The sequence below is a fragment of the Bos mutus genome, chromosome 13, assembly GCF_027580195.1.
Source record: "Bos mutus isolate GX-2022 chromosome 13, NWIPB_WYAK_1.1, whole genome shotgun sequence".
In the NCBI taxonomy this organism is placed as follows: Eukaryota; Metazoa; Chordata; class Mammalia; order Artiodactyla; family Bovidae; genus Bos; species Bos mutus.
Genome location: NC_091629.1, coordinates 35743138 through 35756304, shown reverse-complemented (window position 1 = coordinate 35756304; position 13167 = coordinate 35743138). Strand labels below are relative to the sequence as shown.

The 13167-nt window shown below is 43.0% G+C and overlaps 1 protein-coding gene across 1 annotated transcript in view; it reads right to left on the bottom strand.

The window, feature by feature from the left end:
• Positions 1-1022: 1022 nt before the first annotated feature.
• RNF24 (ring finger protein 24) overlaps positions 1023-13167 on the bottom strand; it is a 109483-nt gene continuing 97338 nt past the window's right edge. The window contains exons 5-6 of the mRNA XM_070381282.1: positions 5931-6010; positions 1023-5155 (exon numbers count right to left, since the gene is read on the bottom strand). Of these exons, the coding sequence (XP_070237383.1) occupies positions 5017-5155; positions 5931-6010 (219 nt within the window). The 3' untranslated portion in view covers positions 1023-5016. The remainder of the gene's footprint in view (positions 5156-5930; positions 6011-13167) is intronic.

Here is a 13167-nt window from a genome sequence, read left to right as displayed (position 1 = left end):
GGAACGTGGCCCAGCATTTTCCAGTTAGCAACTGCAGATTTCATCAGAATTGAGACACATTCATCTCCTTTGCTCAAATTCCTAAATACTAATAATGAAAGAGGTTCACCGATAGAAGAAGGGTGGTTTCACACATAGTTCCTTTCCAAATTTCTGGTCACAGGCTTAAGTTACACTTTTAATCCAGTGAATCCCTGGGCTGCTGCTGTGGGTGGCAGGATAGGGGAGGTGGGTAAAGAATGAGAGGCACAGGTCCCTGCCCCTCTCCCCAAGGGCTGCCTGGAGGAAGAATCTTTAACTTTGATCTGCAGAGGGAAGAATGAACTTAAAAAAAATTGGTGGGGTAATTTCTCATTGACTGGAAAAAATGTTGGGCGAGGAGAAAGTTCTGTGGGAACATTTGCTTTTTAGTGTGTGCATAGAGTTGGGAGGGAAAGGGAATAGGTTCACGAACTTGAACATTCAGCTATACGGCAGCTGACCACCTATTTGCTTAGCAACATTTGAGATATCTGCCCCACAAAACGAATTGCTCAGCCTGCTGCTCCAAGTCCCGCCTCTCAGAAACATGGGTTTGCATAAGAAACCATGGCAGTTGTAGCCAGATGTCACTGCTGGGCTGTCAGTCCTCGCTGGAAACTGGATTGGGGGCTGGGGTGGGCCTGCAGCCTGTGCTGCCGCTGACTTTGCTCTCCCCAGTGCAGGGGGCCCGGGTTCAGTTCCTGGTCGGGGAACTAGATCCCACATCCCACGTCGGGGGAAAGGAAAAAAAAAATGGTTGTGCTCTCTTGTTATTTGGGCATCTGTAGTTAGGGTCAGGGAGGGACTGTAGTTCGATTTGTGTAGGAAATGAAGATTTCATCATGCTGCAATCAGTGGAAAATATGCCTTATTAAAAAGGAATGTGATTACAAAAACATCCCCCAATTCTGGCTCACCTTTTACAGATATTCTGACTTCTGGGATGGGTCTTCCCATGACTGGGAATGGTTCTTGAGTAGTACTTGTCTGGTATTACATAAGTGGAAAAATAAAAAATTATACACATACAGTTGATTCTTGAACAAGATGGATTTGAACTAAGGTCTACTTACACATGGATTTTTTTCAATAAATACATTCTACACGGTCCAAGGTTGGTTGAATCCACAGATGCAGAACCACCGATACGGATAGCTGACTGTCAGGTTACATGCAGGCCATACAGAGTGTCAGCACACCTAACCTCTTTTGTTCAAGAGTCAGCTGTGTATATATAGATACATATACACACACACATACCTACACACATGTACGTGTGTGTGTACTTGCTTGTATATGCATGAACGAACTCTGGAAGGTTCACAAGGAACCAACTAATAGTGTGTACTCAAGGGGTGGGAAACTTGGCTTACTGGAGTTCAGGAATGCAAGGACGACTTAACTTTATGATTTGTGAACCACGTGAAGGGATTACCTATTCAAAGAATTTAGAAGGAATATTCAGCGCTGAGCGAAACCACATTGAGCACAGTGGGCAAAGGTAAATGGAAATGACTGGGGCAGATCAGGAGGGGAAAGGGAAGGGAGCCAGGTGAACTGGGGCTCAGTGGAGAGCCCCTAAATCTCAGGAGGCTTTCAGCTGTGGTTTCTATCAGGACAACAGGGGAGTCCCATGTGGCCAGCATGATGATGTCACTTAGTAGCACCAGCTCCTGTGACCCCCCAGGCCTGCCTGCTGGGCTCCAGACATGGTAGTCCCCATAAGGGCTGGTGGGGACACCCTTAGTACACACTCCTGGGTGAGCAGCTAAGGAAACAGGCTTTGAGAGGCTAACTTGTAGAAAGGCACATGGCTAGTGAGTGGCAAGGGGGTGGCTGAACCTGAGCAGCTTTTCTGTCCAGAACTCTGGGGATGTCTCCTCGTGTGCATTTCATACTTCCCAGAAAACCTCTCAGAAACAGTTACTGTAGTTGTTAAGTAACTTAGAGTGGAATCAGGCCTAGAAGATGATAGGCTTTGGAATAGGGATGTGGAAAGAAAGGATCTTTGTTAAGAACAGGGCCTTTAGCCACGGTGGGAGGTCCTCAGTATCCCTCAGCACAGAACTCTGCATGGGCCACCTGCTCCTATCTGACCATTACTTTCTTGGCCTGACCAAATCTCTGTACCTACTCAGCCAGGAATCAGGTCAGGCTGGTTTTGTTTCCTGTTCCTGCAGCCAGCTGAATTCAGCTGTACCCCTAGTAACAACTAGATAATGATTGACCCACCCGTGGAGTTGAGTTGAGGCTAAGTTCTGCTCCTCTAGCCCATGGTACACAAGCCACACCCAACTCTGAGCTGCTTAAGACATGTTAAGACTAAGTTATAAAACCACGTCACCTGCCAGCGGCCCCAAAGCAGACCAGAGTCCTCACAGATTAACAAAAGGTGAATAACTCATGGAGATAGATCTGGACAGCACAGCCTCACTGTCTCACTGAGCCTGATCAAAGAGTATTAAGGAATCTTTAACTTCCTTAATAATGGAGATTTGACCTTGTCCTTCACATAAAACTGATTTTAATCAGAATTGAAGATGTAAATTAAACCCTGGCCACTCTGTTACAGCAGTGCAGCCCAGTTAAGTCCTGGAGGAGGACCTAGATGTGGGGAGCAAACATTTGTGTTGCGTTGTTTGGAGGCATAAGAACTCATGAGTGACACTGGCCAGGTGACACAGTAGGACACTAAGCCAGGAAAGGGACGCTGACTACTAGCAGAGTGAACACTCAAGCACGTCAGTGTCAAGCCCCACCTTAGTGGAAGAGCTGAGTTTTTAAAAGCCCTGCACGTTCACAAATGCTGAGATTACTACAAATACAGGGACTTCGTGAGTCTGTCTCCTTGGTACTGATACACTGAAATCCTGTGAAAGCTGTGAGATGAAAATAATTTGCAAGCACAGAACACAAGAATTCCTCCTCTGAAGGGAAAAATTCTTTTTCCTATTGGAACTTTATAACGAAGATGTGACATTTGTCCCAAGGCTGTTACATGAAAACGGTGAGTGTTGGCTATTAATGAGGCAAGTCCAGAAGCAAGCCTGCCTCTGACATCGGTCACTGAAAACATGTCACTGGAAACTGAGTGCTTCCCAGCATTCACCTCTACTGTGCTACAGTGAGTGCAGAAACAGAGTGAAAGTACGAGTGTGCAAATAGCTCTTTGCATGGGCGCCAGACAGGCTAATAAGGCTTTCATATAAAACTATTCCACACTTCCCTTGCCCTGTTTAAAGAAGCAGTCCAGTTGGCATACCACAAATAGGTCACATAGGGTACAGCCAATTCTGACCAATGGATTTGTAATTTTCCAAACTGGATTCTGCCCAGCACTTTTCTAGGCTAATGGGAATTTTCCTCTTCATCTGATCCCAGCCATCTGAGCCAAGGATAGGTTCCCTCTCCCATCCTAAGAGAGTAGAGGCTGGATTCCAAAAATATTCCTGGAGACATTCCCTGAACAGAGTAGCAAAGTTTCCTCCACCCCCGCTCCGTGTCATACACGCTGCATTTCCCATGAGAAGCTGCCCCTATTCGCACCTGTTGGGTGGAGCAGAGGCAGCGCTGTTGAGGAGGCCACCCCTAAAATGGAAGGAGGTGGAGAGCAGGGCTGTGGAAGAGAACTTGCTGTCTGAGCCAATGCTGCTTCACATAGTGAACCTATAAAGTAGTCATGAATCCTGCTGGACTCAGTCATTTCTAGAAAAGTAGGACAAAGAACCAAAGAGCAGCATGCGTTTTTCTCCTATAACGACACTCAGTTATCGTCGTCTGAATACTGAGGCACAGGCCAACGATGAATAGCCCTGCAGGAGCTTCCTGAAACTACAATTGCAAGTGCATCCCTGGCTTCAGAATTACATTGGGATCTTATTTGCGATGCTTTAAATAGTTAAAATGTCAACGACAGGCATTTTCTCTTGAGGAGAGACAGACAGGGAAGGGAAGGGAGGGAAGAGAACAGAGGGCAGGACAAGGAGAGGCAAGGGGTTAGCAGCCTCCCCAGCTCAGCAAGGCCAGGAGGACTGGCCATTATCAGAGAGATGCTCCTTTCCGGAGCCATGGGAAGGGCTCACAGCAGCTTCCTACTGGGGCAGTGGGCCAAGACTAGCAGCTACACTGGAGCCACGTTGTATATGTGGGGATGTGGGCAGCACCCTGGGGTGCTCGGGTCATACAGGGACAGCATGGGCTCAGAGACCCACCCCCTGCTGGGGCTCCTGATGGTGGCTTGGCTGTGCCTCACTGGTGAGTAGGAGGGGAAATAAGAGGAAATGGCTTTTGACCAGACCTTTCCAAGCATGTGTACTGTTTTTAGCTCAGATGATTGGATAAGCAAATGTGGACTTGAGGAAGAATCAGTGGTGGCAGCCACTGCTGCTTTGTTGTAACCAAGCCCCTGGTTTCCAAGATGGCCTTACCAAAGGAACGTAATGTGAGTGGCCTTGTTGACACTGCCTCTGGCACTGCAGCCGGCTGTGCCTGGGCTGAGGTAACCGCTGTTTTCACTTGGCTTAGAGGCTGCTGGGAGGGTTTGCTGCTGCAAAGGTGTGCAGGGTCTGCAGAGAAGCTCGTGTGTCCCCAGGGTGTGTGTGTGGGGGGGAGGGTAGGGGCTTTAAAGACCTGCCTTCAGTTCCTTTCTGAAACACTTGGGTTTATCTTCCCTTCTGGTTGATAAAGATTCATCCTGGCGTGGAGATGAGTGTCTGGGAGACAGAATGTAATGGAGTTAGCAAGAGATCCTCATGAGGTTTCTTGAACCAAATTGCGGGCTCATCCATTCCTCTTGGCACGGGGTAGTGTCAGAGTACTTTGGTTGTCACAAGACCCAGAAGTCTGGGTTCCCAGCCTAGCTGGCCCGAGAGTTCTTCATGAGACAAAGGGAGCAGCAGCTGGTGCCCTAGGTAGAGCAGCCAACACAGAGACCACTTGTGTTCCTCCCAGCTCTGCTCCTCCCAGATCCTGCAACAGTTTGATCCTTGTGGTGAGCTATACAATGTTCTCCGCCCCGGGGAGGGGTCCCTGTAGGGGTCCACGGTCCTGCTTACTGTGCAACTGGGCCAGCTGCAGAACTGGCATGTTGCACAGTGGACATACTTTGCGAACTTCCAGCCATTTGATAAGGCACCTGCAGAATGAGACACCACAAGAGGCAAGATGTCAGTCCGTGTCTGTGGCACCACCTGCCCACACACCTCACATGCTGAACATTTTGGAAACCCAGATCTGGGGAGCAGAGTCAACAGCCAGGTCCCGAAGGGCCCTACCACTGGGTGGAGAATGCATTTCATTCTCTGGAGGAACCAGAGACTCCAGTTTTCCAAGAAGCTACAGTCAGCATACATCCTCAGTCCATGACTTCTTAAAGAATGAAGTACACTGAGGAGGGTGGTGGGAAGGAGGGGAGTAAAGTGTTCTAGTACGCATACAAAACATAAAATTGTAAGAGAGGGGGGAGTCTTAAGCATGTCTGTAGGAAAGGGGAAGAGATGGTCCTACACTGCTACTTACACTGACTTATTTATTCTGATTTAAAATAATTATGGTTTTGATTAAACTTTTAGGAAAGGAAATTCTTATTGAAAAGTTCCAGTAAAATAACTTTTTATAGCCTGGGTCTCCAAGGAGGTATGGGCTTGTCTGACTCTGCCTCAAGTCCTGCCTTGGTAGTCACATTTCCATTACCCTGATCCCTCCTAATGTCTGTCTGTCTGTCTCTTCTCTCTTACACACATACACACACATAAATACAAATGCCACTCAGTAGGGTGCTTTCAGCTTTCTACATTATAAACCAGTCATGAAGTCATCAAGCTTGTCTGGCACTGCCCCAAGCCCATGGGTGAGTTGGTCAATGTGCCTCAAACTCAGGTCCTCTTAAATAATCCCACGCCAATACTCACTTTCTGTGGAAGGCATGCTTACATGGACAAATCCCCAACTCATCTCGAGGCTTGAAGTCTTCTAGACACACTGCACAGAGCTGAAAGACAGATTTGCAAATGAGGCAAAGTATCTGCTAAGTCATTCCCCAGGCCAATGTAAAGTGCAGGCCCCTGAGGCCCAGCCATTTGAAGGGACTTCAGTATCCCACAGGTCTGAGTGAAAGAAACAGGATCAAATGGGCAAGGTCTTCTGAAGAAGAGTCTCCTGCTCTTCCTGCACATATCTCAAAATTTGAGGGCAGATGGGAGAAGACAGAAAGCAAGAGGCAGGTTCCTTTACTTCAGTCTATCAGAAGAGTCTGACTTAGGTTTTTTCTTATTAGATAGACTGAACATAATTTTTTGTGCTGTGCCAAGGAGCTGACTTTTTGTAGGAAATGCTCTACCTACTCAGTAGTAGAGCCCCTGAAAGGACTGCTCGGATCCTGAGGCAGGTGCTGGGGCTCTCCTTTTTCTGCTCTTCATAATGTGGAATCTGTAAACCATAGCACAGCCTTCGGTAATACGCTTCTCGTAGTTCCTGGGGTCCCTCACTCTGACACTGTCCTGTCAGTGTCTGTCTTTGTCATATAAAAACTGATTCAAGAGTCACTGAATTTAAACTTGGGAAAATGTGCAGATGGGGCCAGGATTGCTCTGATAGGTGGCTAGCCTCAACTGCTTGGAAAGAAGCCTTATTCAAACCCAGATGCTGGGTTCCAACCACTACTTCTTGAGCACTTAGCAGGGCCAAGGGACACCAAGTATCGTCCCATTTACTCAATTTACAGATGGGGAAACAGAAACTCAGAGCAGTAACCATGTTGCCTGGAGGCAATGCAGTTGGTGAGTGCCAGGCCTGGCTGAGGATCCAGGTCTGTAAACACTTTCATTTGCCCAAAGCTTGAACTCCTCCCTGCTTGCTTCCCTGTCCATCTCCAGGGATCCTGGTTAAGCCATCACCATTTCTTGTCCAGACTGCTGACCAGCCTCCCTGTCACCCATTTCTTAACCTATAATATGTAATCCAATATTCTCAGGTTTTGTGACAGGACACGTGGCTCTTTGTGCCCTGTGGCCAGTGCTATGAATGTTGGTCTTCCATCACCCTTCACAGAACTCTCAGGGCCTTGTGTATACAGCAGTCAAGATCTTCACAGGAGGAGGAGAATGGATAAGTGCCTTATCAGCTTGGATTACTGCTGAGACAGCATGAGAGGAGGGAGGAGAGCAGGACAGATGGCTGGCCTCGGCTGGGACACCCAAGCTGTGTAACTTCTGCCATCATGATGCCCCTCAAGCTCTGTTCCTTCATCTGCAGGGTAAGGACATTATGTGCCTCTCCCTCCACCTGAGACTGTCATCATGTCATCAGCTCAGGCTGGGGGCAGGCCTGAGGAGGTAGGAAGGCATTCTACCAATACCAGTTTTTATTCATACTTAAATTGAGTGATGGGAACACTATTTTCAAGCCCATTTTTGTTTTCTGGAGGAAGGTTAAGAACAACCTGTGAGTAAAGATGAGAAACTAGCAGTTTTGGTCTTGGGATGATCTTTTGGGCTTCAGCTTCCCATCTGTAAAGGGGGAATGATGTTCCCACCTCCTACACTGTGTGAACAGGTCCTCTGGCCTTAACATCCAGCTTTCTTCCTGGCATAACCTTCTGAAAAAAAAAAAAAAATTGAGGACTGCTGGCTCTGCCCTGTAGAGATTCAGTGCTGATCCTACCAAAGGGCAAGACGTTGGATGAGTCATTCATTTTTATTTGGTTATTTTCCCAGAATCCAAAATTAGATTTGTAGCTTTTTCAAATGGAGTTACTATTAATGGCTATTATGTTCTTTTAAAAAAATTCTAAAACCATAGTCACCTGAAAAAAAAGAACAAGATAAACTCTGACATGTTAAGTGCTAAAGGTGACCAGAAGCCAAGGGCAGTCATGATGAAAAAAGCTTAGATCTGACTACTTAGCAGTTCCCTCAAGGGTCCAACTAATTTTACAAATTTACAGATTGTACTTTGCAAATGAGCTTTATTCTGCAGTATTTCAATGAGACTGTTTTTTTTCACTCCGTCTTTTAAAATGGAGATATAATTCATACACCATAATATTCACCCTGTAAAGCATACAGTTCAGTGCATGCTAAGTCACTTCAGTCGTGTCTGACTCTTTGCAACCCCATGGACTGTAGCCCATAAGGCTCCTCTGTCCGTGGTCTTCTCCAGGCAAGATACTGGAGTGGGCTGCCAGTTCCTCCTTAGGGGATCTTCCTGACACAGGGATTGAACCTGGGTCTCCTGCATTGCAGGAAGATTCTTTACTGTCTGTGCTACCAGGGAAGCAATTCAGTAGTGTTTTTGTTTTTTTTTAAATATATTCACAGAGTTGTGCAACCATCACCACTATCTAATTTCTATGTCAGCAAATTTGGAAAACTCAGCAGTGGCCACAGGACTGGAAAAGGTCAGTTTTCATTCCAATCCCAAAGAAGGGCAATGCCAAAGAATGTTCAAATTACTATACAATTGTGCTCATTTCACATGCTAGCTGGTGGCTCAGATGGTAAAGAATCTTCCTGCATTGCAGGATACCTGGGTCGGGAAGATCCTCTGGAGAAGGAAATGGCTACCCACTCCAGTATTCTTGCCTGGAGATCTCCATGGACAGAGGAACTTGGGACTACAGTTCATGGAGTCACAAAGAGTTGGACACAACTGAGCGACTAACACACTCATACATGCTAGCAATGTTATGCTCAAAATCCTTCAAGCGAGGCTTCAGCAGTACATGAACTAAAAACTTCCAGATGTATCAGCTGGATTTAGAAAAGGCAGATGAACCACAGATCAAATTGCCAACATTTGCTGGGTCACAGAGAAAGCAAGGGAATTCCAGAAAAACATCTACTCCTGTTTCATTGACTATTCTAAAGCTTTTGACTGTGCAGATCACAACAAACTGTGGAAATTTCTTTAAGAGATGGGAATACCAGACCACCATCCCTGTCTCCTGAGAAACTTGTATGCAGCTCAAGAAGCAACATTTAGAACCAGACATGGAACAACAGACTGTTTCAAAATTGGGAAAGGAGTACATCAAGACTGTGTATTGTCACCTCACTTATTTAACTTATATGCAGAGTACATCATGTGAAATGCTGGGTTGGATGACTTATAAGCTGGAGTCAAGATTACCGGGAGAAATATCAACAATCTCAGATATACAGATGATGCCACTCCAAAGGCAGAAAGTGAAGAGGAACTAAAGAGCCTCCTGATGACGGTGAAAGAGGAGAGTGAAAAAGCTGGCTTAAAATTCAACATTCAAAAAATAAGATCATGTCATCTGGTCCCATCACTTCATAGCAAATAGATAGGAAAAAATGTAAATAGTGAGAGGCTTTATTTCTGGGGGCTCCAAAGTCACTGCAGATGGTGACTGCAGCTCTGAAATTAAAAGATGCTTGCTCCTTGGAAGGAAAGCTATGACAAACCTAGACAGCATATTCAAAAGCAGAGACATCACTTTGCCGACAAAGGTCCGTCTAGTCAAAGTTATGGTTTTTCCAGTAGTCATGTACAGATGTGAGAGTTAGACCACAGAGAAGGTTGAGCACCAAAGAATTGATGCTTTCAAATTGTGGTGCTGGAGAAGACTCTTGAGATTCCCTCAGACTGCAAGGAGATCAAACCAGTCAATCCTCAAGGAAATCAACCCTGAATATTCATTGGAAGGACTGATAATGTAGCTGAAACTCCAATACTTTTGGCCACCTGATGTGAACAGCCTACTCACTGCAAAAGACCCTGGTGCTGGGAAGGATTGAGAGCATGAGGAGAATGGGGCAACAGAGAATGAGATAGTTGGATAGCATCACCAACTTAATGGACATGAGTTTGAGCAAACTCCAGGAGATAGTGAAGGACAGGGAAGCCTGGTGTGCTGCATTCAGTTCATGGGGTCGCAAAGAGTTGAACATTACTTAGCAACTGAACAACAACAAATAAGCAGTCACTATCCATTCTGCCTTTTCCCCTGGTAACCACTGATTAATTTCCTGGCTTAATGTATTTGTTTATTCTGGTCATTTCAAAATGGACTGGAATCACGAAATGGTGTCATACAACATGTGGTCTGTTGTGTCTACCTCCTTTCACTTAGAATGATACCTTCATGGGTCATCTATATTGCAGCATGAATCAACACCTCATTTTAACGGCAAAATGGTATTCTGTTATATTGAATATACCACCTTTGTTTATCCAGTCATCTGTTGACAGCAACCTGGGTTGTTTCTACCTTTTGGGTATTGTGAATATTGCTCGAAACATTAGTGTACAAGCATCTGTTAGAGTTTTCAGTTCTCTTGGAGTTTTCAGTTAGGAGTAGAATTGCTGGGTCATACGGTAACTCTGTGTTTAAGTTTTTGAGGAACTACTAAACTGTTCTCCAAAGTGGTCAAACCATTTCACATTCCCATCAGCAGTGTATTAGGGCCCCAATCTCTCTGTATCTTCAGGTTATTATATCTTGTTGATTTATATACAGTCTAGATGGTATGAAGAGATACTTTATGTTTGAACTGGATTGCCCTAATGACTAACGATGTGTTTATTGACCATTCATACACCTTCTTTGGAGAAATGTCTTTTCAGATTCTTGGCAATTTTTTAGTTGGGTAATTTTTCTTTTTCTTTTTGAGTTGTATGAGTTTTTTATATATTCTAGACACAAATCCTTTATCAGACAGCCAGCTGATTTTGACAAGGGTTCAAAAGAGTTTCTATGGCAGAAGGATGGCCTTTCGGCAAACGGTGTTGGAGCAACTGGACATCCAGAGGCACCAGAAATATGATAGGATCTCTAAAGCAACCAAAAAAAAAAATGGTAAAGTGGACTTCATCAAATTTAAAAACTTTTGTTCTACGAAAGATCTGTTAGGATAAAAATACTGGGATAAAGTGTTTGCAAATCTTTTTAATTTTTAATTAATGAGTAAATGAATGGCTGTGCTGGGTTTTTGTTGCTGAACATAGGCTTTTCCTAGGTATGGCAAGTGGGAGCTACTCTTTGTTGGGATGCATAGGCTTCTCATTGTGCTGGCTTCTCATGTTGCAAAGCACAGGCTTTAGGTGTGTGAGCTTCAGTAGCGGCAGCACATGGGCCCTAGAAAGCACAGGCTCCTGTAGCTGTGGTACATGGGCTTAGTTGCCCTGCAGCATGTGGAATCGTCCTGGAACCAGGGATTGAACCCACATCCTCTGCATTGGCAGGTGGATTCTTTTTTTTTTTAATATTAAAAAAAATTTTTAATCAGAGGATAATTGCTTTACAATGCTGTGTTGGTTTGTGCCATTCATCAACATGAATCAGCCATAGGTATACATATATCCCCTCCCTCTTGAACCTCAGTAGCACTTATATTCTTAACCACTGAACCACCAGGAAAGTCCCAGATCTTTTTATTTTGTAGGCTTTTTATTATTGAGTTGTAGAAGTTATTTATATATGCTAAATACCAAACTTTTCAGATAAAAGATTTGCAAATATTTCCTTCCTGTGATTTGTCTCTTTACTTTCTTGATAATGTTCTTTGAAGCACAAAAGTTTTAAGTTTTGATGAAGTTCAATTTATCTAGGTTCTTCTTTGACTGCTTGTGCTTTAGGTGTCATACCTAAGAAACCACTGTCTAATCCAAAGCCATGAAGATAGATATTTATGTTTACTTCTAAGAGTTTGGTTATTTTAGTTGTTACATTTAGGTCTTTGATTCATTTTTGAGTTATTTTGTGTATGCTGTGAAGGAGGGCTCCAATTTCATTCTTTTTTTTCTTTTGCAAAAACTTTTATAGTTAAAACCCCCAATATGACTTCTAAGTTATTATTTTAAAAACTTTTATTTGACTGTAGTAAGAATAATATAATCAAATCAATATAATCCAGTCAACATCCTTTGACTTATTTTCATTTCCAAGGAAAGAAAAATACTCTGCACATGAGTAAATATTAGCAAGTTGAGCACAAAGTTATATATGATGACCAATTTCATTCTTTTGTGTGTGGGTATCTAGTTATCCCAGGACCATTTGTTCTCCCCACTTTTTCAAATTATGGGAGTAAGGCAACACATTTACAGGAGACTTGGAAAACACAAAGTTACATATAGTTCTACTATATATTATAATTACTTTTTAAGTAGATAAATTAAGATTTTAATTGGAGTTTCAATATCAAACACTAAAAAATTAATAGAATGAAAAGACAGAAAAGTAGAAGGATGTAGTAGACCTGAAAAGCCTTATGAACCAATTCAACATGATTAAGATTTATATAATTTTCACACAACAGGATACAAATTCTATTCCAGTTCCCATAGACTATAAACTAGGAGACACTGGAACATATCCAGAGACACATAACAAGGTGCAAAAGTTTCATGGTCTAAAGGTATTGAAATCATACAGTCTGTTCTCTTATCACTGTAGAATTATGTTAGAAATCAAAATCAAAAGATACTCGAAAATAACCCACATATTTTCAAGTGCAATGTGACATTTACCAAGAGAGACCTTTGACTTAGCCATTGAAAGCTTCAATGAAGTTAAAAGACTAAAAAAAACAGAGGGCGATTGCAGAGAAGAAAACATTTAAATGAGAAATTAGTATCAAAATGAGAAATTAATATTAAAAATACTTTAAACAAAATCCCATGTTATTCGGAAAGTAAATGTCCACTTTTAAATGATGGGTGTATCTAAGAAGCCATAACAAGGAAAATTAGAAAAATATTTGTAGTAGAATAAAAATGAAAAGAATTTATCAGAATTTGTTGCATGAAGCTGAAGCTGCTCAATGCAACTAAATATAATGTGGAATTTTAAATAAGGTATGAAAACAGATAATGGACATGAGCATAAAATTTGGTGAAATCTGAACAAAATCTGTAGTTAATAATACTGTATCACATGTTAGTTTCTTGTTGTTTTTTTTTTACAACATAGTATTTTTTTATATTCTCAGAATTGGATTAGAAGTTTCAAGCCTCATTCACATTAAAAAAAAAATCACGAAGATAATAAGCTTTCTAGACTTTTAGCAGTAATACTAAGTGGAACTATATCAAAGTTTTGAGTGAATATAAATTAGAAATCTAGCATTCTACTCATACTTAGTCAAACAAGTGAAACCAAAATGTCATAAAATTTTTAGCTAG